Source organism: Danio rerio, chromosome 4, assembly GCF_049306965.1.
Source record: "Danio rerio strain Tuebingen ecotype United States chromosome 4, GRCz12tu, whole genome shotgun sequence".
In the NCBI taxonomy this organism is placed as follows: Eukaryota; Metazoa; Chordata; class Actinopteri; order Cypriniformes; family Danionidae; genus Danio; species Danio rerio.
In genome coordinates, this window is record NC_133179.1 from 26551823 (window position 1) to 26578221 (window position 26399).

Sequence of the window (26399 nt, forward strand, 5' to 3'; positions counted from 1 at the left end):
TTGCTATTAACTATTGCCAAATCGGCCCAAATCCAACCTATAATATAATATAATATAATATAATATAATATAATATAATATAATATAATATAATATAATATAATATAATATAATATAATTTAAAATAATAAAATATAATATAATATAATATAATATAATATAATATAATATAATATAATATAATATAATATAATATAAAATTAATATAATATTAGCTAATGGATTTTGCACATATTTTGAGAAGATTTTATCGAACAATTTAAAACCCTAAATTTCAAATGGCTTCAGGATACAGAAGAATACTTTATTTAAGGTCCAATTACTTAAAAAAAACGATTTATTCATTCTTTCTTTCGTTCGTTCGTTCATATGATGTATATAAAATTATAACATATAAAGTTTACTCAACTTATAATTTTAAAGCAACAAACTTCAGGGCATTTTTGAGTTTACTTAACCTACTTACTTAACTTAAATTGAGTCAAGTGCAGTAATTGGGTTGAAAGTCGAGTCAACTAAAAAATGTCCTGAAGTTTGTTGCCTTAAAATATTAAGTTGAGTCAACTTTGCTTTTTTACATGTAGTTTACCATCATTTCAACCGAGTTTCTGTTATTCTGACACAAATGGCTCTAAAATAATTCTACTACCAATAGCAATTCTAATACATTGGCTAAAAAAGTATTAAATTAAATTAAATTTAGGGCAAATTCAGGTCAATTGAGACACTTTTTGCCAAATGTGTCCCAGCTGACCTTAATTCACCCAAAATTATTTTATTTTAAATTTATTTTGATACTTTTCTTTGACCAATGTATTAGTATTGCTATAAGTATTACCAATTTGACCTGAATTCACCCTATAATATAATATAATATAACATAAAATATTAAAATATAATATAATATAACATTATATAATAAAGCTAATGGATCTTTGCACATTTATTGAAAAGATTTTATCCTACAATTTCAAATCCTAAATTTCAGATGGCTTCAGAATACGGAAGAATACTTTTTAAAAGTTCAATTTTGTTTAAAAAAATATATTCATTCATTCATTCATTCATTCATTCATATAAGATCAGTGTGATCATTCACCTAAATATCTTCTAATGTACTCCACATAAAAACCCTCAAGTCTTCTGGAGTGACGTGAGAATGAGAAAGTAAATCTTCATTTTGGGCTGAACTGCTCCTTGAGCATCCAGCAGCAGATAACACAAAATAAAACTCTCTGCATTCACACACTTTCTGCCCTCTTTCTGGTTCCCCTCGCTCTCATTCTTTCTCCCGCTGCAAGACAGAGCTGCTCTTGTTTACAGCTTATATAAACTCACTCAGCAAAGACACACACACACACATACACAGAAAGAGAGAGATACGCAAGCTAGAGTTTCTGTCGTTCCTAAGAAACTACAGTGAATGTGATTTAATATATGTGGTGGAGTCCATTAGCTGGAATGTGTCAAATCAAAATTTCATTGTAAATTAAATGACTTTTTCCACATTGGTCTGTCACACAACTCGCAACACACAAATATGTATATTTGGCATAATTGCATTTCATTTGAGTTAATTACATAAAAATATTGTTATTCTATCTTAATTTTTTAAAGTTGTATGTTATATTAAAAGGCTATTTGCTTTATTTTAAAAACCATTAAAGATAACTTCCATGTAGATCATTTTATAAAATAATATAATATAATATAATATAATATAATATAATATAATATAATATAATATAATATAATATAATATAATATAAATTACCAAAATATTTTATTTATTCTATTTTATATTATAAGAGTCCAAATAGATAGATTCTATATTAAATATTTTTAATATTTTTTTTATATTATATTATACTATTAATTGCTAGGTCTATGTTTTACAACAAAAATATGAAAGGAAACAAAATAATTTACTACGACCCTTATTCAGATTTGAACACCAATAATAACTGAATAACAATTATGTAGTAATACATCCCTATATAAGCACACACACACACACACGCACACACACGTGCACACACACGCGCGCACACATCAAGTTTCACTCAAGTGATTCTGCCTGACTCCTATTATCCAATCTAGTCCAGTGATCGTCCTGAGTAAAATCTCACAGATATAAGAGATAGTGGATGCTTTCAGAACACAATACTACAGGATGCTGTTTAGTGTATACTATTGTACAGCTTGAATACAATTTTAAAAATTATGATATGTGTGCAATATCACAAACGATGTCCAGTTATCTTGAAAAAGATTATTTCCAGGATAACTGGACATTGTTTGCGATAGAGCTGCACAATATCGTTTTAGGATCGAGTCAGGATTATAGCTGACCAGGTAGAATTAAGGAGTCATTTCTTTTTAACCATAAAAACGTGAAAGTTTATCAGTTGTGTGTGCGCTGTTAAGGCCTGTGACTGTAAGTGTTTTTAGTGAGTTTAAAGCATTTGGGCACAAAGAATTACTGCATTGCTTTAACAAAAATCTACTTGGTTTCATGGTTGTATGTAACGAAGACTACACAACTTTACTGTATGATTGTTTCATTTCTGTACCTGAATACTGTTAGACTCTTTAATTTACAATCATGGTCACTTTATTAGTACACCTTACTAGTACCGGATTAGACCCCCTTTTGTCTTCATAAATGCCTTAATCCTTTTTGGTCCATATTAACATAATAGCATCACGCAGTTGCTGCAGATTTGTCGACTGCACATCCATGATGCGAATCTCTCGCTCCGCCATATCGCAAAAGGTGCTCTGAGATCTGGTGACTGTGCAAGACATTTGAGTACAGTGAACTCATTTTTATGTTCAAAAACCAGTCTGAGATGATTTGCGCTTTATGACATGGCTAGCCATCCTGCTGGAAGAAGCCATCAAAAGATTGGTACACTGTGGTTACTAGTTATAAAGGGATGGACATGGTCAGCAACAATACTCAGGTAGGCTGACACAATGCTCTAATACTAATATGCCCAAAACGTGTCAAGAAAATATCTCCCACACCATTACTCCATGACAACCACCAGCCCGAACTGTTGATATAAGGCAGGATGGATCCATGCTTTTATGTTGTTGCTCTGACCGTGCCATCTGTATGTGTCAGCAGAAATCGAAACTCATCAGACCAGGCAAACATTTTTGTCCAATTTTGAGTGAGCCTGTGTGAATAGTAGCCTCAGTTTTCTGTTCTAAGCTGACAGGAGTGGCACACGGTGTGGTCTTCTGCTGCTGTGGCCCATCTACCTCAAGGTTGGATGTGAGGTGCTTTCAGAGATTCTCTTCTGCATGCCTTGGTTGTAACGAGTGTTTACTTGAGTTACTGTTGCCTTTCTATCAGCTCAAACCAGTCTGGCCATTCTCCTCTGACCTCTGGCATCAACAAGGCATTTGTGCCCACAGAACTGTCGCTCACTGGATATTTTCTCTTTTTTGGACCATTCTTAGTAAATCCCAGCACATCTGTCACTAACAACCATGCCCCGTTCAAAGTCACTTAAATCCCCTTTTTTCTCGATTCTGATGCCCTGTTTGAATTGCAGCACATTGTCGTGACCATGTCTACATGCCTAAATGCAGTGAGTTGCTGCCATGAGATTAGCTGATTAAAAAATTTGCATTAACAAAAAGTTGGACCTAATAAAGTACCTACGAAGTGGCTGGTGAGTGTATATCGTTGCTCTACACTGTACAAAATATCCATAAATATAAAATATATAAAAGTGTTTTTCGTATTTTGAGATTCATGTTGTTGTTGTTTCCCATCTTTTTTTGCTTTTGAATTGCATTATGGGGCCTTAATGTTTCATCCAACAACTTTTAAACTTTAAAAGTTCTTATAACTTGCTTAAGTTCTTCTAAAGTGCTCTATTGTGTGGGTTAGTGTGGTATACTATGGTACAAAAACCTTATAATAAACTGCCAGTACATTTTCTGTTATTTTACAGACTTATATCTCTATATATTATTTTTTAGAGCTTATATTATTTCAAACTACTAAAATTTCAATGAAAGTCACATTGTTAATTTATAGAGTTGAATTTTTAACATCAAAAGAACACAGAGCAGAGGTCAACATCCCACCCAACCGTAAATAAACGGAAAAAACAGTTAATCACAAAATACAGAAAATGTTAATTAACAGATATTTTTTAACTATAAATGTATTTTTAATATAAATGTATTTGCATTTACATTTACAAAATAGAGCTATTCAAGTTATTTGGCGAAATATGGCAGTATAAATCACAGAAAATAAAATATTACAATGGAATTTTTTTCCAATATTGCGAAGCCCTAGTCTGTGATATATTTCATATGTAGTAGAATGCTTTTTAATCAGGCATACAGTTTATGACACATTTTTTTTCGAATGTTATTGTTTTTCAGGACTAGGCCTGCACAGTATTGGAAAAATCAAGCATATATATGAATTTATGCTTTTATTCTAGCCGAAATAAAACAAATAAGACTTTCTGCAGAAGAAAAAATATTATCAGACATACTGTGAAAATTTCCTTGCTCTGTCAAACATCATTTGGGAAATATTTAAAAAAAGAAAACAAAATTCAAAGGGGTGCTAATAATTGTGACTTTAACTGTTATATATATATATATATATATATATATATATATATATATATATATATAGAGAGAGAGAGAGAGAGAGAGAGAGAGAGAGAGAGAGAGAACATTGTATACAGCATTTATATATATATATATATATATATATATATATATATATATATATATATATATATATATATATATATATAAAATTACAATATGAATACAATTTCACTTGATGACGTAATATTTCAATTTCGAAAGAATTTCTAATGTTAGATTCTGTAGTGGGAGTTCATCTTCCTTAAATCTACTAAACTATCGATGAACACAATAAAAAAGGTACAATTGCAATAAACAGTGTTTTATCGTTTTATAAGTCTAACAGTATTCAGGTACAGTAACTGAATAGCAAATAATAAAACAATTGAATAAAATTAATCGTTATTAAAGTTACAAACAGAACAATTTCTTATCCCTGAATCCTTTTAAAATAATTGTACAATCACAGGCCTTAAAAACAAATGATAAATTATAATACAAACATTGCAAATCTTATTGGGACACTGACATTGTGATATCGATGCTGAAACATATTGTTCAGCCATATTCAGTATATTCAAATAAAGAGTTTAGTTTTTATACTGATGATAAAAAAATAACGTATGTGTTCTATTATTACTATAATGATCAATGGCTTCAGGCCACATGACTGTAAATATTTGTTGGTAACATGCTGACATTTCCAAACACACGACCACAAGCTTGATTCAACGTCCTGTGCATCTGGAAACCAACTGCAAGTTCAGCACAACGCTGTTTCGCTGGCACTGAGAGCTCATCACAGACAAGCCAATGTGAGATGAAGGTCAAGAATGCGTTTACAAATTCAACAGTCATCGCTGTTAACAAAGAAGTCAAAAATTTGGAATCTGTGTTTCTAAATTTGTGTTTCCTAAAGGGATAGTTCATCCAAAACTGAAAAGTTTGTCAATGTCACCCCTTCACTTTCAAGTTTCAAATCTGTTGTTGAACACAAAAGAAGATAATTTGAAGAAAGCTAAAAAAAAAACTGTAACCATTGAATTTTATAGTATTAGTTTTTCCTTCTATGAAAATGAATGGTTACACAGGTTTTCAGCATTCTTTAAAATATCTCCCTTTGTGTTTAACAAAATAAAGAAACTCTTTTTAACCTCTTTATTACACTGGCCACATTGATTAAAAATGCAAAGATCAGTGGTGTCCAGACCAGCTCCTCTAGTGCCACTGACTCAGATGGTTTACTTTAACTCTATTTAAACTTAAACCAGCTAATCAAAGTCTTTCAAGTGTTTTGAAGCTTATTGCAGCTAAACTCTGTAGGACGTTGGTTCCCCAGGAGCAGAATGTGTCACTTGAAACATGGAGTGATGAGCAGAATTTTTTTTTTTGTCAGACACTGAGTTAAAGTCAAAGAGTAGCTTTATCTAAAATCGCCCTTATACTCTCATTTGTTTTTCCCACATTAGTCCACTAAAATAGTCATCTTAAAAAGAGTAATTGACAACTAGTGAGTGAAGTCGAGCACTGAGTGCACTAAAGGGATGCCAAATTTGTTTGGGTTTTGCTAGTTGATTAATTCCTCAGATGGATTAGATCTTTAACTTCTCGGTCAGGCCCTGTTATAACACTTCTATTTAACACTTAGCGAACTGTCTATTAGTAATGAAACAAAAGTATTCTTGTGATTTATACAAACGGTAACTTAACAATTTAATATTAATTAATTAAAAAAATTACACTGATAGGATTTCGCTTGTGGTCAGATGTGAAAATTCTTTTGGAGCACAAACTCAATGCATTATGGGTGTACTCTTGCCTTTCAGAGTCTATTAAGGTTGATTAATACTTCTGCATCAAGTGATCGGCGTGACCCATGTTGCCTACCTTGCGCATAGTCGTGCGTTATACTTCTGCATGCTGTTTGTGTTGCTCTGCAATAACACTTCCAAAACATTAGCTGGCAGTTTTTATGTTTCTCTGTGTCGTGTTTTTATGCGGGTGTTTTAATTTTACTGAACGCTACTTTATGTACAAGTAGCTAAACTTGTGGATTCAGAGGGGGGAAACATTGGATGTTCAACATTATTAATCATAAGGTAAACACAAAACAACAGTTTCCATCTAGAGCTACTTCACGGGACTTGACACTTGTAAACACTCGCTCCATCGGGCTCGAGCGGCTCTGTCCCCACCCACACTGGTCACAGCTACCAAGCCGACCAATCACAGAGCTTGCGCTATGCGTCGTTGCGACATGCAGTTACATCTATTTTTTGCGAGGTGCACATCAGCCTCTGTGAGGGGTATACTGTACACCCGCGCAAAGTCTGTGCCAGAGGATACACGTGCACTTGAAGCAGAAGTATAAATCAGCCTTTAGTTGTACAGTCATTATTGCAGTGCATTGTGGGATTGCTTAAATGCACTTCAGAACATCCATTATGGTTTTGGACAATACTAAAAATGGCTGCTCTCTCAAATAGTGCACTATTTAAGTGTGTATGGGGCAGATACAGCCAGGATCTGGCCTGTCCTTGGAACTTTTTTTTAAATCTAGGTGGATTCTGATTGTGTGTGTTCATATTTGATCAGCTGTGGTTTGTATTGTAAAACTCAAGATGTGGACTCTATTCTTACATATTTAGAATGATTATTAATATTTGTAATTCTCATTAAAGATGTGAATGGATTTAAAATGGTAGTTTCTGTCATCATTTATAATCTACACTTGTTCCAATTCTGCTTGAGGATATTTTTTTGGCCTCCACAGTACTTTTTCACTACTATGGGTGTCAATGGCTGTTAGGATACAAATTTCCTTAAAAATACCTTCTTTTGTGTTCAACAGAAACAATTAACCCAAAAAGGTTTGGAACCACTTCTGTGCCTTTAATGGTTTAGAATCCAGATCATCTGCAGGTTTCATCTGTTGTGATTTGTTCACATGAATGTTTAAAACCCACAAAGCAACAAATATATAGATGCACACATGCACCGTATTGCTGTGGTCAGTGTAGTCATGAAAAGTGTGTGTGTGTGAGAGGGCTACAGTCCACTCTTTGAGTCCAGGTTGGGCCATTTTCCTGTGGGTTATTTTCAGTGGCCAGAGCAGGAAATGTCTGTAGAGAAGAGAGCTGAGCCACTGGAAAATAACCTTTCCCTCTCTCTCTGTTTCTCCCACACTCGTTTCTCTCATTCTCTGAATTTTCTACTGAGATCTTCTGGCTCACAGTCATGAGCTCAATTCAACATTACGACATTTCATAACACAGAAGCAAAAATCATGTCATGTCAGTAAAACCATGATTCATCTTAGTCTGATTGCAAATACAGCAACTGCTGACTGTAATGCTGACCTCATTATAAAGGATCTGTTTTTGTAATGTTTTGTTGAAGATATTTAAAGATTTGATGCATAAGCAAAGTTTATTTTGATGACAAAAATGACTCTTAATATGAAAGGTTCTTTATGCATATTAATGGTTATGGATGTAATAATTATAAATAATTGTAACAATAATAATTGTATTGTATTGTATAATTAGTCATAAAATTTTTTTTAAAAAATCATATGACTTTATCTTTTAAAGTGTTTTGCTAAATTGTGACCTTTTAAATTTGCAGAGAGACAAACCAGTGTTTTGTTTTGTTTTTTGTTTTTTTTGCATCAGAGATGCGTCATGTTGCTCAGAGTTGATTGGATGAATCTCATAAAAATGATAATTTATACTGGCAGGTGCTACTGCTAACTTGCACAATTTCATGAAGCTTTAAAATTTACGAATCTTGTTGTCCACCTTGTCACATTTCAAGGGATCTTACTTGGCTGAAATCTCTTGCACTTGCCCTTACTTGAACCCACATACAAAACAACATCCACTAGCAACAGTGTAAAAGTAGCACGATTCTGTTGACAATCCACATAGCTGGCAAGACTGATCTTAGACTGCTAAACTCGGATGCCCACATAATAACACACAAGCTTAGCAAACCTTTGTAAAATATTTAAATTGTTTTCTTACTTTTAGATATCCTTTTAAACTGGTGCTGTTGTATTCTGCCAAGCTGAAATACCTTAAGCAAGTAAAATAATGATCGCACCAAGAATTACTCAATCTATTCTCCACATATCAAATACTGTGCCTCATATTTTTCTACCCTATTATAAATACACTTTTTCAGACAAACCATTACATTATATTATTCTACTAGCAAAACATCTAAATGTTTAACTAAAGACATTTTTTACTATGGCATTGTTAACCCTAAGTACTTCTGTTTGTACTTGGCACATAAGACTGAGCACATTCCTAAATCCAGAACCTAATAAACAATACAGTTGTAATTCAGTATGGGTGTATGAAAGATGACATTAAACATGAACAGTATATACAAACTGACCTGTTTGCCTCACATGGCTCCTGCACTTCATACACGTCTGTGTCAGCATCTTGGTTAGAATACACCCACGGCAGGTTCATGTATTCTGGGATCTCCTCATATAATGGGACGTTCTCATATTCCACTCCACAGTCTGCCTCGCTGTCACCTTGAGCCTCTTCATCATCGCCAGATGTGACTTGATTAGCAGGTACGGCTTTATGCTCCTCATATTCCGAATCAGTGCGAGTGCAATCCAAGGACTGTCCACTGCGGAGCAACTTCGGCAGCAACCGTGCACAAACACGCAGCTCTAGCAGTTTCCGCAGGCTTCTTCGTGTTTGATCTGACCGAGCCAACTGCTCAGAGGCTTCCGATCCATTGTCAACTCTCTGAAGATCTGCAGAAGAAAATGACTTTGCTCTTTGTTTGACAAAAACCGATCCCACAACTCCGGCTTGTGGTTGGCTGTTACTACGGGTCGGCTGGTTTCTACTGAAGAGTGGGATGCTAGGGAGGGCAACTCTCCATGAAGGTTTCTCTTGAGGAGGTGCCGGAAGTTCTCCGAATACTGGAGGATTGGAGTTGGGAAGTGGAGGAGGTGTGCCTTGCTTTCGCAATGCAACAGATGCGGGAAGACTGTTTCGTTGTGGCTTTTTAGGCATGACTTTTGGTGACTTTTCATCTCCATCAATATATGGCTTGGTGATAGCTATGACTTGAGATCCACAGCTAAGCTTGATTTGTTTCGGAAGACTCCGAGTTATTGGGTAGCGAGCAAAATCTCCATATGCCCCATCATCTTCATCATCACTTTCTGCATCTTCATCATTACTCGTAACCTCTTGAAGATCTGACTGGCAATGCAAGAGCAAGTTGTCCACTGATGTTGAGGCCTTGCACAATGAATCGACCATTTGTGGGAGGGATTTCTGCCGAGGTGGCGGAGCTGGAGGTTGCGACCCATCCTCCACAGCTGTGTCCATGGAAGCTAAAGTTGCACCATTTGTTGGAACAGAATAATGGGTGGAGTCTAAATCAGAAGGCATGTCTTCAGTTTGTGCATTGTAAAAGGAGTCTACCTTGTGCAAAGGATCACTTTTGGTTGAGGAGTCAGTGTCTGTGTTTTCAATGTCCTCTTTAGGACAACATGCATTTTGTAATGTGCTTGTGTGGGAGTGGCAGGTTGTGTTTTTGGGAGTTTCTTGTAATCCGTCTGATTGAGCATTTTCAGGAGTCTCTGTTGGTATATCTGCTTGAGTGTCCGAAGGTGCAATTTCCACAACATTCTGCCTTAGAAGTGCCCTCCGAGGGCGTCGTGGATGAGGTACAGGGAGAGGCTTGCTGGGTGGTGCAGGGACACCAACACTGTCACTAGTACAGGAGCTAAAAACATTGCCAGTCTCTTTAACCTCTGATGAACGTTCCTGTAGGGGTTCTGTAGGACAGTGTCTTGGGATATGGTCAGAAGTTAGTACTTGCGTACTTGTCTGGTCCTTTTCTACTGAGGGAGAGTTTGTTTCATCTTGGGCCTCAGTGGACATTTGGGTTGAGTCTGTGGGCACTTGTTCCTGCACATGTTCAGATCGGGCAGTATGTTCCCATGTGTCATTGGAAAACAAATGTTCTTTTGGGCTGTCGCCTTCTTTGAAAACACCGACTTCTGTTGTTAGGGTTGCTTCTCTAGATATTTCCTTAGAATCATTTGATTTGTTATTAGCAAGATGACAAACTTTATTACAGGGCGGTATAATGTAATGAGACAGGTTTGAGGATAGTAGAGCAGGACCCCCATTTTTGGAGACAGGGGGGTGCTGATTCTTGCAATGATCTTGCCTTGCCTGAACAGGTTTCTGAGGGGCTTTGAGGAGACATGGCTTGGGGGCAACAGCAGGTTTGCCTCTCTTGTGTGCAGTGGGTGAGGGTGAAGGCAGTAGGATCTCTGGTTTTGGGGCAATAGGGGGAGGTGATGGTTTATGCAATGGAACCAGCTTGGGTTTGGGGGCAACTGGTGGTTTCTTCATTCCTAAATGAACTCACAAAAAAAGAAACAACTACATGAATTCCAAGAATAGTCTTGTACACCACATACACACATGACAGAATTGCAGTTCTGAGATATCCATACATATGCATTAACCAAACTAGTTTTATTTTAGTTTCCCTACTTTTATGGTTGTGTGAGATCCTGCGAGATTTTAATGGGCTGTTAGGTCTGTTACAAGAATCCAGAATAGCACCTTCTAGTACAGCTCATGAAGTGTTATTGGCTTAAAATATTATTTACAAATTTAATTTCACAAGGGTCATTATTTTCAGACCGTCAAAGTAAATCATCATTCACATTTCAGAACTTCTCCTTGATCATCTCTTACAAACAAATCCCAAGCTACATATATGCAAATATAAATTAACTTTAGACATTAATCTATTTCTTTTACATTTACACAACAGCATTTTCAACTAAAAACAGAAAACTTATGGATTTGGAGGTTTATTTTGGGAGTCAACTCTTGAAAAATATAGAACTAGTATCTATTGGCTTGGTATTGCATAATTTCAGGTGTGCATATATTTGTAACCTCTTTACAGAAGCATGTATATGAAGACTAGAATACATGTGACCACTTATTGTACATATGCAAAACATTTAATAATACAGGAGGCAAACCTTTCATTCTCAACCTATGGTTGTGTGAGATTTCAATGAGTCAAATCAGGTCAGTTACAAGAATTCAGAAAAGTACATTCCAGTAAAGCTCATAACACAGCGTTAAATATTCTTTACAAATCTAATTTCACAAGGGTCATTATGTTTAGACCATCAAAGTAAATCATAATTCACCTTTCAGAACTTTTCCTTAATCCACTCTTACATACTCCCAAAAGAGGCCACATATATGCAAAAATGTATTTATTGCCTTGTTACATTTACATATATAAATAAATGTATAAATTACAGTAGCAGATATTGAATATAGACAGTATTAACAACCTTAAAACAAAGATGTTGTTTACTTATGTCCTTAAGACCTTTACCTTTTGTGAGTAGTTTTTAATCAAAAAAATTTTATTTTTCTTTATACTTTAAAAATAATAATAATTTATGCCTACATTAATTACACACTTAGGAAAACAATGAAAAATAAATATTCTATCCATTATCTTTCCTACAACATCTAGCAACCTCAGTTACAGCCATTAAAAATAATCAATTCTGCATCAGAAGAGTGATGGATACTTATAAGTTAGCTATTACGTTTATTGTTTTTAATTTGTTTGTTTTAAAACAAACTAACATGATAACTCAACATAATGCAATTTTCTGACCTTTCTTCCACTAAACGTTTGACTGAAGAAGAAAATAACTTTCTACACTTCACTGAAATCACTTAGACAGCACTCTCGGTGGAAAAAAAAGCTTAGATTTGTTGATGCTCTCTTGAGGAAATGTGGTCTTCCCATTCCGAGGGAAGCAATCCAAGACTAATCCCGGAGGCGCCCTCCTCCGCTCATTCTTCTCTCTGATCCGGAGCTCGTGCTTTTCGGCCGGACGGAGCGTCTTTGGGGCCCGTGTTTGAGCTCCGGGTCAGCGGACAGAGATCGAGCTGAAGCAGCAGCACGAGAGACCGAGTCACCAGGCTAATGTTCTGGGATTGAGTTCCTTACAACAGTGGAAAGAAAATCACGGGACTTTTCGTTTATTGTTATCTTTAGCCGCACTCTCCATAGAGTCCATATCGAATGAAGAGAACAAAGAAAAAGTAAATGTTTGTCCTAAATGTTTGTGTGCGCGCAAGAAGCTAAGAAAATAAAACAAAGTTGAAACAAAAGATAGTAGACACAGTATCCTGTGTGGTATGCTTGGGAAAATCCTGAATGAGTCTGTAAACACAAAATCCCCTCAGCCAGGCTTTGCTCTGAAAAACATTCCAAAACATTATCATCTCTTACCTTCTTCATCCACAGATTTATTCTTGGGCAAATCGTCCCGTTAGCACAAGATTAGCCTCTGAAAGAGACTTTAGAAACTCTGAAGCTGCTACTTCATTAAAGTTCCACCGGTTGCAACACTTGGAAATATTATAAGGAACCCGTTAAATGTTGCAACATTTTACCAAATATGCCCCACATTTCTGACTTCCCTACACAGACTGCTTGTAGAGAGAAGAAGCTGATGGTTATTCATCCAGGAAACTAACCTGTACTCATGGTCCCCAAACGAGTCCTTTAGTCCATGAATGAGCTGCATTCAGCACAGATCCTTTACATTCCGCTCTTTTTTCCTAGCTGGAGCCATCGCGAGTCCTAAAAGGAAAGGCAACTCGATATCTTCAAAATATCCTCCAAACTTGTTGTATTTCTAGAAGCGTGGAATGAGTTCCGTGCTTTCCATTATTTTTACCACCGCTTTGTAAAGCTGGAACGGCGAAGCCCAGTCAAAGAGTTCAATAAAACGTCCAGAGTCCACCGCTAGAGGCACCGCCGCCGTGATGTTAGATTGCTTGCGAGTGGAATCGGTTCAATGAACAAAGCGATTCAGTGAATCATTTCAAAAACGAATCCCTTATATGTCTCAGCCATTTAAGTTTACATAAATAAGTACAAAAATAAAAACTAGACTGATTATGGAATTTTAATAATAGCTTTTTAAGATGTGATATTCGAAATAATAATTTATATACTTAAATAAAAGTGATCCTTCTAAACAAATTAGTTCGTTTCAACTTTACCTGCTAACTATGTAAGTTATAGATATTTGTCCACCTTTATTTTCAGTTATAAACAGCTAAGTTATTAACATGTCATATCCAGTTTAAGAAAAAGCAATTCCAGGATGTAAAAGCAATTACATCGAAACGAACCGATTCAAAAGAACAGTTCATTTGAGAGTTTAAACATCACTGTAAAGCACTACGGCGCCTCATGATAAATAAATAAACAAATAAATGTTTCTAATGCTGTTTATGAATAAGAAAGAAGTTGTTATGAAACCTCTTATAGTCAAACATGTAAACATTAAATATGAAATTAAATAAAATATTAATTTAATAAATATTAATAATTTAAAATTACATTTAAGTTAAGTTAAATAGGCTATTTAGCTTTATTCACTGCAAATGTTTTAGACAGAAACTTCTGTTTGCACAACGGATATTTGATAATAAAACAAATCAAACTAAACAGATGTCATATTAAATAGTTTTAAATGAAAAAATAATAATAATACTACTACTAATACTAATGATAATATTTATATCAATACGTTATAAAAGACTAATAATAAATAAATAAATAAATAAATAAATAAGACACAGACATCACACGCAAGACAAAAACTCACACTTAGACATTCTAAAGTAAATTAATAAAATTTATGTAAAACAAGTGTGTTTTAAAACACGACATTTTGTGAAATAACATTTTCGTCAAACCTCTTTTTTTTACCACGCAGTGAAACTGTTACACTGTCCCACTGTACCCATAACACTCCAGTAGATGTCGGTACGTCCACTCTTCGCAAAGCTCCTAGTCAAAAAAAGAAGAAGAAGAACTGTGAATCATGGGAAGTGTAGTTCAAGTCATGGCGTGTCTCTGCGCATTCAGCAGAAGCTGTTCAGATCCCTCCTGTAATTCAAAACGACCACCATCCCAGCATGCGCAACTGATGGACACATATGGCGGAGAGCAATGACTGAGGATTTTGATGAAGAAGTTGTGTTCGAGGTGAGTTTTTCCATATAGAAGCCTGCGTGTACTCGGACATACAGCAGCTGCTAAATATCAGTCATAGCGTTAGAGATGCAGTTAGCAGCTTGCATTTAGCACATAAACACTCCTTCATATATACACCTCTACAATGACTTGTAGCTGCTTATTTACCACGTCGCATTGCAAAGTAAGTTTGCATTTTTTTCATACAATACGACATGACATGAGACATGGTTTCTTACAAATTGGGTGAGTGCTAAATAGACTACAATTTAGGCATCATAGGCGCATCAAGCACTAGGTTGTAATGCCTAAATTGTTGCCTAGGTAGGCAGCTTACTAGGATTTGATGTTGTGATCCCTATACATGTAATGTATATTGTCAATTTAATCACCATAACAATAAAAGAGGATAGTATCCAAATAGTTTTTGGGTCTAAAATACTATTTACACTACAGTGAAACTGTTTTGTGATAAACAACATAAAAAACAAAGACCTTAAGACTAGTTTTACTACAATAAAACAATAGTTAAGAGTGAAGGAGTATTTTAAGTTAAACTATGAATAGCACAACCATGATTATTTTGTGGTAACTTTTAAAATGATTATTATTTGTAGTTAATCCATGGTTAAATTTTGTAATTTTGGCATTTTAGACTCAAATCACTGGGCTGCCTTTTCTTGACAGCATTTTGCACGTACTGTAGGTGTAGCAGCAGCAATGGTGACTGAACAACCACGTTTTGGAATCAGTCTGCCTATAATTGCTCAGTATTCAGAGCTGAAACCCCTTCTTTACTTTCAGCATTGGAACATATAGAAAATGTCTAGCAAAAGAATAATTTTTTGTCTCCAAAGCATGCCTCCAAGTGACGGAATCTTCAAAAATGATCATCCTTTTAACTAAAGTTCACCATCTACAAAACCAGTCTTATCATATAATTTTTTGCTGGGTTTGTTTACATTTTAAACTAGTGACAAGAATAGTGAGATGCATTGCAAATTAATAAACTGTATGAAATACAACCTGAAGTATCGAACAAAATTTTAAGACTAGATTTGATCAAGTGATTTTTACCAGATGTCGTTTTGGACATACAAGATTAACCTATGTTTTTTTGCTCAAACGTGAAGACCCCACTCAATGTTAATACTGCACAATTTCCCTTACTGTAAAATATTTTACTGGACTGTTCTGCTTTTTATGATTCCAGAAGATTTTTTTTATGAAATGAACTGACATTTTTAGCAAAGTGACATGTAATAGCGCTAAAAATCCCATTTTATTTATGTATTCATTTGTTTGTTGAATTTTAATTGTCTATTTATTATTGAAATGTTCTTGCCATGAAAATGGCCTTGGTTGGTGACGTGGCATTAAATAAAAATGCATGCATAATAACTGTAAATAACATGATAGTCTCAAAACCTACCTTCATTTTAGGACATCTATAGTTTCAAAACATCTACATAGACTGCATTTTCAACCATAAATATACCTAATCGCTTACCAAAATTAAATGTTTCACGACAAATAAAACTAAATATTATCACAAAAAATGTATTTAATGTATGTGTTCATTTGTTTGTTAAATATTAATTGTATATTTATTATTAAATGTTCTTGCCATGAAAATTGCCTTAGATGCTGACATGGTATTAAATAACAAATTACATATAAAATGTGGATGACATAAATGTCCCAAAAACCTACCAAAATTAAATGTTTTATTTAATTGATGGATTCATTTGTTTGTTGAATTCCATAAAATACCTAATCGCTTACCAACATTGAATGTTTTACAATAAATAAACCAAAACATTATTTTATTTAGTTCTTTTTTTGTCTTTACCCCAAATTAAGCATGCTTTTTTTTAGTAAAAGTGTAATGTGATTATATAAATGGTAAATCAATATGTCAAAAAACATGCTTTTTGTAGTTAGATATTTTAAGGGGATTTCTGGCTTAGTTTTTGTGTCTAAATAGCTGTATATTAGGTTTTCATTCAAACTGCGATGAATGAAAATGCTTCCTATAGGTACAGTAGGTGTTTTGAGACTAGACGACTAAAAGGTATCTATTGCAGGCAGCCGGCGAGGATTTTGTGACACAGCTGTGTATATGCAGTCAGTTTCTTTTCATCTGTGGTCTGTTTTATTTTGTTGTCTTTAAATTAAATTATGAGCATCATGCATCAAAGCATGTGTGGCCCTGGTGCACTTTTATGATGCAGGGGATTTCAGATCAACGTCAATGATGCTGCATCATCACCAGGGAAACGGTTGTGTGCATTGATCTAGATTTGATTTAATTCATTTGCCTATTTGTGGCAATGGCTGGAATAAATTACTGGAAAGCAAATGGAATATTTATGAACCCCGTAACAATTTATTTTTCATCAATGTTGGCTTTAAATTAATCTAAAGAAAAATAATGAATGAATTAATAAATTGTTAGTTTTGACATTACTTATTGTTCAGATTTTTAAATCTAATAGTTCTATGCAAATCATAATGTGGCACTATAAAAATATTCTCAAATTAGCAGTTTTTATTTATTTTGCACCATTTTTTAATGCCTTTGAATAGCATCATAGGACTCTAATCCTTTTTTCATCAACCTTTAACCATGAAAATGTAAGAAAAAAATTACTATTATGAACATTTTAATAGTTAAGGTGATGTAAATAGTCAGTAGTTATATATAAAAATACAAAATCCTAGTAGCAAACTGAAAGTACATTTTAGGGCTGCACAATATTATAGTTTCAGCATGGAAATCGCAATAGTCACTTCGCAGATTCCGCAATTTTAAGTTGTTTAGTTTGACAGCAATAAAAATAGCAAAGTTTATCTCCAATCCAGTGAACAAAATTATTTTTTAGGGCATGTATATTTGGGCACAAGAAGTCATCAAATCTGGAGAGTAACAAAGATTTATTGTATTTTTTAACACAATGAAAACTATACTTTTTTTTTTTTTACATTTCATTACATTAGATTGTTAGTTTTGATTTTAACTCAGTAGAATATCCAGAAAACCATAAAGCATTTATTTGCATCTTTGTTTTATTGTAATCATTTATGCTTGTAGTTTGTTTATTATACATTAAAACAAATACATTCCCGACAAAATTTTGTAAAATTGTTAATTCTTTCTTAATATAATTATATAAATCATCTTGTGAAATTACTTAAATATTGCAATATATATTGCAGAGAAACAAATGATTGCAATGTCAGTTTTTTTCCAATATTGTGCATCCCTAATACATTTTCTGTTATTTTACAAACTTATTTCTTTATATATTATTTCTTATACATTTATTTTTTTTAAACTACTCAAATATCATTAAAAGTCACTTTGTTTTGCTGTAACCTGGAAAAGTCCACAGTGCAGTGATCAACCGTAAATAAACGGAAAACACAAAATACAGAAACTGTTAGTTAAAGGTGCTTTATGTAGGTTTTTGACTCTTCTAAAACATAAAAGTACCATAATATGTTTGCAAATATTTCAGAAACATGCTAAATGAACCTTTTTGTTTGAAAAACAATGCTGAAGTCAGTTATTCTGCTTTGAAAAATGTGTGTTCCAGAATGGAATGCTGGCTTTGTTTTTGTTATTTTAACCCCCCGAATGCCACTTTAGTCAATTATCAATATATCTGCACCACTGGTTGCCTTGATAGAAAACAGCATATTTCATTCATTCATTCATTCATTCATTCATTTAGAAAGACTCTCATAGCATGTGCTCATGACCAAAATGTGACGTCCAGTGGAGAGTAGCAGACTTCGAAATGAGAGGCAGATTCAGAGTTCCACATGAGGTTATTAGTTAGCAAATAATATAAACGTTACGAGCGTAAACATTAGGCGAGCAGGTTGCATTGTAACCGCATGTCCTAACAACACAAGATTTGCAGTGATAAGCAATTTGACAGTTTGCACCAGAAGAACCTTGACAGAAATTTAAATACAGCCATTTAGAAGCACAGAATATGCACTTACTCAGGAAATGGTAAGGTTTATAATCTAATTAATATTAATAGTTAATAACATTATTAAATGTACATGCTGAATCAGTATGTGTTGGTTTTGAGTTGCAGTTCTAAATTTAAATTCTGAAGGTTCATTTTATTTTCAAGATCTGAGGTGAACTCTCTACTACTGCTTTAAGTAGTATTGCAATAGATGTTTGTAAAATGGCATCCAAACTCACATTGTTAGTATTTAACGCTGAATAAAGCACATGAGGTGTGCAGTGATCATTGTTAGTTTTTCCTGTTGTTCGGCTGCAAGAAAAAGAAGCCGTTTCTAATATATCAATTTGAGGTGTTTGTCAGAACAAAAACTCTTTTTAATATGGAAAATATTCCTACTATCACATGCCGTTGCTTTTATTTAGAACAAAAATTAAATCAGCCTTAAATCCACCTTTAGGCCAGAGTCTCAGACTTGCTCCTTTTTGTCCTCAATCTGGCAACCCGCACTTGCATTAAGTTTGATTTAGGAATGCAATACCTAGTTTACCCATTGGGTGTCAAACTTGCATACTGCACCTTTAACAGATATGTTTACGGTGTAGAGCTGAAAATTAATACTTAAGACATGAGTAATGACAAGAGAGGAACAATACAACAGCTAATACGAGTCAGGATGTCTCCCCAGGTTACCGTCTAAATGTTTGCACCTTGACAGCTTTTTTAGATCAGAAAATTTTATTAGATCAGAACAATCATCTTTATTACCTGTTTATTTTAGTATGGTCATCATTACATTAATACAATATTTTACAAAAAGCTAATAAAATCAGCTTTTATCTGGTGAAATGTTATATCGCAATAAGTGTCGCTTGTACTCAACAGCAGTATCACATATTTTCCCAGTATTGGGCAGCCCTAGTAGCTGCAGAAATCTAATTTTGTGGATTTCAGATGTTGCCATATGGTGTTGAGCAGGTCCGATTTTTACCATGCTTTTAAAAGGGTCATATCTGCTGTACATCATCATGTTTAATCCAGACTTGAAAATAAAAACAGTGGGATTCAGTATGCTCTCATTCTGTGACCTAAAATCAGGTCCTTTGCCGCAGGCTAGTTTAGCTGCTCTCTCACATCAATAAACGCTCTCCAAACCAATTCCTCTCACCGCAAATCAGCTTTACACTCAAAAAGATCCAAAGTTCATGATGACGGGTGGCAAGATTTGACTGAAATAAGAAGGAGAATTCCAAAGCTCTTGAGCAACTCAAATCCAGTGGCTATGGTAAGAATCTGGGTTGTGCTAATTAATTGTGAACCGCGAGGTTGTGGGATCTACATCTTCTGTTAAGTAATGGTGCGTTTGAGAAGATCCAGGACCAGAGCAAGAGATGTGCGAGAGGTAAGGGAGGGGAAAAAAAGAAAGGAAAAGATGTTGTTTCTGGCATTTCTGTTTGCTGAGAGACTGATCGGAATCATGACCTTTTATTATTATTTGACCTGTTTGATCATCATTATTATATTTGTTTACAATTTTCCTTCATTAAATAATGGCTGAAGCTGCTTAAAGGACCGGACGAAACAGAATTGTTATGTTGAAATGTTTTGAAATGCATGCGGGTTACTGATGTGTCGAATGAAAATGATTTAAAGTTCATTTCTGTTAATTATATAACATGAACAATCAATGAACAATGTATTTATTCTTCTTTATTAACTTTAGTTTGTAAAAATACAGTCATTCATTGTTAGTTTTTGGTAACTCACAAAGCAGAACTAATTAACTACACTTTAATTATTGTAAATTGTGCAAATGTCATTTTAATGTCATTGCAGTTTTTATTAATAGAATTTTATTAATAATTGATCAATTTAAAACTTGGTTTTAGCAATTTGATTGTGCGTTTTTTGTTATGATTTAGTTATTTTGATTTGATTACATTAAACTCCAAGTTAAACTTGTTTTAGTTTTATGGTTTTACTTGTAATTTTAGTGTATTATAACTCTGGTATATTTGATATATTGTATAAAAATTGCAATATGGTGTAATTGTTTCTTGGATATATAGGGTAATTGTGTTTTTTGCACTTTATTGTTAGCATAATTAATTATGACTAATATTGTAAAACAGGATGTTTTTATCACTTTTTAAAAAGACTTTAAAAATTCCAAAGAATAAGAGACTAAAAATATGTTGTCTGTTAAGTAAGTGTGTTAACTAGCGCCAGAAGAATCTGCATACATTTTTGCTATTTCTGCACAGAATATGGTAAAAAATCTGCGGATTTATGCGGAGTGATTTTGGGTGTATCGTAACAAAAACATTTTATGTTAAATAAAAAATATATACATTTTTAACTTTTATTTCAGGTTTACTATGCAAATCTTATTAGATCCATTAGTCCATTATTTGGTAAACAAAGCAAGTCTCATAATATATATATATATATATATATATATATATATATATATATATATATATATATATATATATATATATATATATATATATATATATATATATATATGGTCACACTTTACAATAAGGTTCATTAGTTAATGTTAATTAATGCATTTACTAACATGAACAAACAATGAACAACACATTTACTACTGTATTTGTTCATGTTAGTTAACGTTAGTTAATGAAAATACAGTAGTTCATTGTTAGTTCATGTTAACTCATGGTGCATTAACTAATGTTAACAAGCATGGACTTGGATGTTAATAATGCATTAGTAAATGTTTAATTATGATTAGTAAATGCTGTACATGTGTTGTTCATGATTAGTTCATGTTAGTAAATGCATTAACTAATGAACCTTATTGTAAAGTGTTACCATATATATATATATATATATATATATATATATATATATATATATATATATATATATATATATATATATATATATATATATATATATATATATATATATATGTATATATATATATATATATATATGTATATATATATATATATATGTATATATATATATATGTATATATATATATATATATATATATATATGTATATATATATATATATATGTATATATATATATATATATATATATATATATATATATATATATATATGTATATGTATATGTATGTATATATATATATATACACATATATACACACCATATATCTACTAAAAAGAAATTATTACTTTACAAACTTTATTGTATGTAAATCATATGAACGTTTTTATATTAGCCAATAATATTACTTAAATTTATTTTAAAACTGAAAAAATATAAATTTACACAACTAAATGAATACTTTCCTAAGGAACAAGTAATGCAATTCTTAAAAAACTTTTTAAAAATGTAACTCGAGTTACTTTTTTAGATTAATTAATACACTTAAAAAAATGGTTTGCTGAATCAATTTGTTTAATTTTGTTGAATTGCACTTAATGAGAAAGTGAGCTCCTCGCAGGAACAGACAAAAAAAACAAGATGGCAGAGCTTTGCAATTCTGTGATGGAAGTATTCTCATTATTTTGAACACATGGAAGAAAAGGGGATTATAGTCTCATAATGATCCTCTGGCTCTGGTTGTGTGTAATCAATGGAACCTGGAACAGGTGCATGTGAGCGATGCATGACTGAATAAATGGTTCTTTTGCTGTTCTTATGTAGTTTTTCTGACATTGCAATGGTTCAGCAGTCAAATAGAATGTACAACATTTGTAATTTTGCTTGTTTAGGTTTTAAAGTGCGTTTCTGTTGTTATTTTGATGGCTTTCCTCTACATTTTTTTCTGTTCTTAAAAATGTCAAGCCCTATTACAAAATATGTGTTTTTTATTTATTTATTTATTTATTTTTTGGTAATTCGGACATCCTCATTTACCACTGACTCGTGTTTATTTAATGCTACGTCTCTTTTGCTCCTGCAGAATTCTCCACTGTTCCAGTATTTGCAGGATTTAGGACACACAGATTTTGAGGCATGTACTCCCGTTTCTCAAGAGGAGGAGCCCGGCGCTGGAGGAGAGGAGGCTCCGTTTCCTCAGGATATCCTCCAGTCCCGTACAGTGAGTGTCAGCACTTACCTTTCCAATACCACAACACACACGCCTGTGTAGTGTTGAAGGGACAGTCCACACAAAACTAAAAATTCTGTGATCATATACTCACTCGTTTGACTTTTTCTCCTCAAAAGAAGATATTTTGAAGATTGCTGGAAACTGGTAACCATTGCCTTCCATAGTATTTGTTTTTCTTATTGTGTCAATGGATACCAGTTTTCAGCCTTCTTCAAAATATTGTGTTGAACAGAAAAAAGAAACTCATAGTGTATAGCCACTTGAGGGGGAGTAAACGGTGTGTAAATTGTAATTTTTGGTTAAACCATATCCCTTTAAATGAAAGGGACTGCTTCTTGTATGAACACGAGCAGATTAGATGCTAATCTTAAATCCGTTTCATAACCAGCAAGTCTTTACACACTGAAAGCATTTCATTAACATCAGACTGATTCTTTTTCCACCAAAAACAAAAAAAGGATAAATTTAGTCCTGAGTCTCTCAGCATTTTATGATGTATATATTTAGCTTCCTAACTAATCAAACCTTAAAAAAAGTTTTCTATTTTAGGCTGAATGCACTTTATGATTGATGCAGACATATGATGGTTATTTTAAATCAGTTGTGAACTCCTTAAAAGCTTATCAAATGCATGAAAGAGTCAAAAGAGCTTTAATTCCTCCATTGCAGTATTTTTGAATCAATTGAGAACTTATTTAAAACTTTGTGAAAGAGTTAAAACAACAGTAGTTTCTCCATTACGCACACACATAAACTTTGTTACAGAAGAGATTTTGCAGATGACATTTTGTAATGGCATCTGCAGTTTTTGTCTGGGTCCCTAAAGCTTTTTGGAATATAAGTCACATTTTTGATAATCTGTTATGTATTTTTGTTTTGACAAATTCCAAAAGCTTCCCACATTGGTGCAGAATGAGAGGACAAGTATTTGTATTGTACATTTATATACACTTTTCTAGTTTTTGTTTCATTTAAAATAAATTTTTTAGCATTTTTTAGAAAGAGGATTTCTGTTTTATACTATTTTCCTGGTTTAAATATAATTAATTATTTTAGATAAAAAGGAGAAGTTAATGTTTACAATGATTGAAATTAGGAAGTTTGGCTTATACACTAATAATAAATATATAAATTGTAATAATAATAATAATAAAAATAAAATATTCCTCTTTTTTGAGGTTTCAAATGTTGTTTAGGAGAACTGTGTGTATATTGCTGTATATATATATATATATTTTTCAATTTAACAACATAAAAATGGTAGACCAATTGGATCGGTTTTCTGACCGACGGCAACTTGACATAGGAGTGCGGTCCCCTCGCCCACTGAATTGATTGACAGCTGCGCGTATTAACATGTCCTGGTAGTCACGTGTATAATCACATCAACAAGACCAGACTTGCGCAAAGCAACCAGCTGCGCCCCTTCTTATCTGCTCTCACTTCTGCAGATTTATAGGCCCTCCAGAAATTTGCATTCTGTGAATGAAAGTCACCTCGTGGTTCCATCCCAAAGAGGGAAGAAATCACTTTACCGAATTCTCGCACTCAATCTGCCCAGTTGGTGGAATGAACTCCCTAACTGCATCAGAATGGCAGAGTCACTCGCTGTATTCAAAAAACGACTCATAACTCAACTATTTAGTCTCCACTTTTCCTAATATGCAATTCCCTCTCTGATTACTCCTCTAACTAATAAAAAATATATATATATATTTACTAATGTTTTGCTTCTTACACCTTCTTTACATACCTGAAACTTGCCTATAGCACTTATTCATTGTTGCTCTTATAGTTGTGTAAATTGCTGCCTTGTCCTCTTTTGTTAGTCGCTTTGGATAAAAGCGTCTGCTAAATGTAAATGTAAACCGGGACTAGAAGGTCTGTTCAGTTCGCTAGGATCATCAATCACCATTAACGTGATCAAGAGTAAGTTTCACATGTTTAAAATGTTTTAAAACAGTGCACGTGCTTAATGAAGTACAGCGATTTACTTAAGCTTTACTTCATCAGCACAGCCACGTGTCAGAACAATTATAAAGGTAGACGCTTCAATCCCACTTTGTGGACGTTAAATCAGGTTTATTTTGTACATTAACATAGCAGATATCCATACAGCAGTGGAGATTAAACTTTATCCTGTCACATTTCCGTGCAAAAAGAGTCCAAAGCTAAACGCTGTCTGTCTGTCTGTCTGTCTGTCTCTGTCTGTCTCTCTCTCTCTCTCTCTCTCTCTCTCTCTCTCTCTCTCTCTCTCTCTCTCTGTGTGTGTGTGTGTGTAATTTTTTATTATTTTTTTTTAATTCTAGTACTTTTTTATAATTTAAATATGATTGTACTTTCAAATGTTTACAATTCATACAATCTTAACTTTTTACTAAAAACTTGGAAATATACAACTATTATTGGATATCAGAAATAATATGTACACTTCAGAATATTGGTAAAACACACACACAGTCTCTCTCTCTCACACACACTCATTTGTCTAGATTCGCTATTGAGTGTTCCTCAGCATGTGCTGACTAAGTGTTATCGCTTTTGTTATTGTTAAAAAAACTGTGACTATTTAAAAGCTATGGATGTAAGTGAAGACTGGTCACCTTAGGAACAGGAAGTGATAAATGACTAAAGAATTGTGCTGAAAATCATCTTAGTGTGTTTCAGTGGAGCTTTATCTGCTGTTGTGCTTTTATTTCAGAATTTGTTTGGAAAGTTTCTACAGAGAACATCATATTGTCTGCAGTTTACACAGTTCAGACTCCCTGTTTGTGTTCCTAGTCTTTCTCTCTCTCTCTCGCGCACACACATACATACTCCGTCTCTCTTTTCTTCAGTTGTCTGACACACACTCTAAGCATCTAGAATGTGAGTCCTACAGCAACTGAATACTAAAGACATGAAGAAAGAAAATAAGACAAAACAGGCGAAACCTCCACAGTGTGCAAGCACCAGCCCACAATATACTTTAACAACACTGCTCACTGATTCTGATTTGCTACATGCTTTTTTAAAGATTTTAAGACTGACAATCTTTATTCTTTTAAAGTCTTATTTCAAATGACAATGACTATTTTAAATGTACAATGGGATGCTTAGTTTGTCGGCTAAAATGCTAAAAGCTTGTTGTGTGCTCATCATGACCCAGACAGGAATCAATAATCAGTCTATGGGCTGTTATTGAGGACATAAACATAAACATGCTAGCAACTGGTTCTTTTAATAAAGCTATAAACAGCAGCTATGGACAAAAATTAAGAGACCGCCTAAAAATGCTGATTAGGATTCTGTGTGTGTGTGTGTGTGTGTGTGTGTGTGTGTGTGTGTGTGTGTGTGTGTGTGTGTGTGTGTGTGTGTGTGTGTGTGTGTGTGTGTGTGTGTGTGTGTGTGTGTGTGTGTGTGTGTGTGTGTGTGTGTGTGTGTGTGTGTGTGTGTGTGTGTGTGTATATTTTTTTTCAGCATATTTCTAAACATAATAATTTTAATAACTTATTTCTAAAAACTGATTTTTTTATCTTTGCCATGATGACAGTAAATAATATTTTACTAGATATTTTTCAAGACTTTTATACATAGCTTGAAGTTACATTTAAAGGCCTTACTAGGTTAATTAGGTTAACTAA

At 33.5% G+C, this 26399-nt stretch overlaps 2 protein-coding genes across 14 annotated transcripts in view; one reads left to right on the forward strand and one right to left on the reverse strand.

The window, feature by feature from the left end:
• Positions 1-13487, reverse strand: part of fgd6 (FYVE, RhoGEF and PH domain containing 6) — a 50870-nt gene extending 37383 nt beyond the window's left edge. For 2 of the 7 annotated variants that reach the window (XM_073946088.1, XM_073946087.1), the window contains exons 1-3: positions 13421-13487; positions 13218-13323; positions 9037-11041 (exon numbers count right to left, since the gene is read on the reverse strand). In XM_073946088.1, coding sequence (XP_073802189.1) covers positions 9037-11041; positions 13218-13227 — 2015 coding nt within the window. In that variant the 5' untranslated portion in view covers positions 13228-13323; positions 13421-13487. Of the gene's footprint in view, positions 1-5303; positions 5493-9036; positions 11042-12969 lie in introns of those variants that run through there. The other 5 variants (XM_005164823.6, XM_005164822.6, XM_073946089.1 and 2 more) reach the window with 3 other exon arrangements.
• A 1091-nt stretch (positions 13488-14578) lies between these two features.
• Positions 14579-26399, forward strand: part of vezt (vezatin, adherens junctions transmembrane protein) — a 35763-nt gene continuing 23942 nt past the window's right edge. For 3 of the 7 annotated variants that reach the window (XM_073945391.1, XM_073945393.1, XM_073945395.1), the window contains exons 1-2: positions 14579-14742; positions 22627-22764. In XM_073945391.1, the coding sequence (XP_073801492.1) occupies positions 14707-14742; positions 22627-22764 (174 nt within the window). In that variant the 5' untranslated portion in view covers positions 14579-14706. 7 annotated transcript variants of the gene reach the window in all.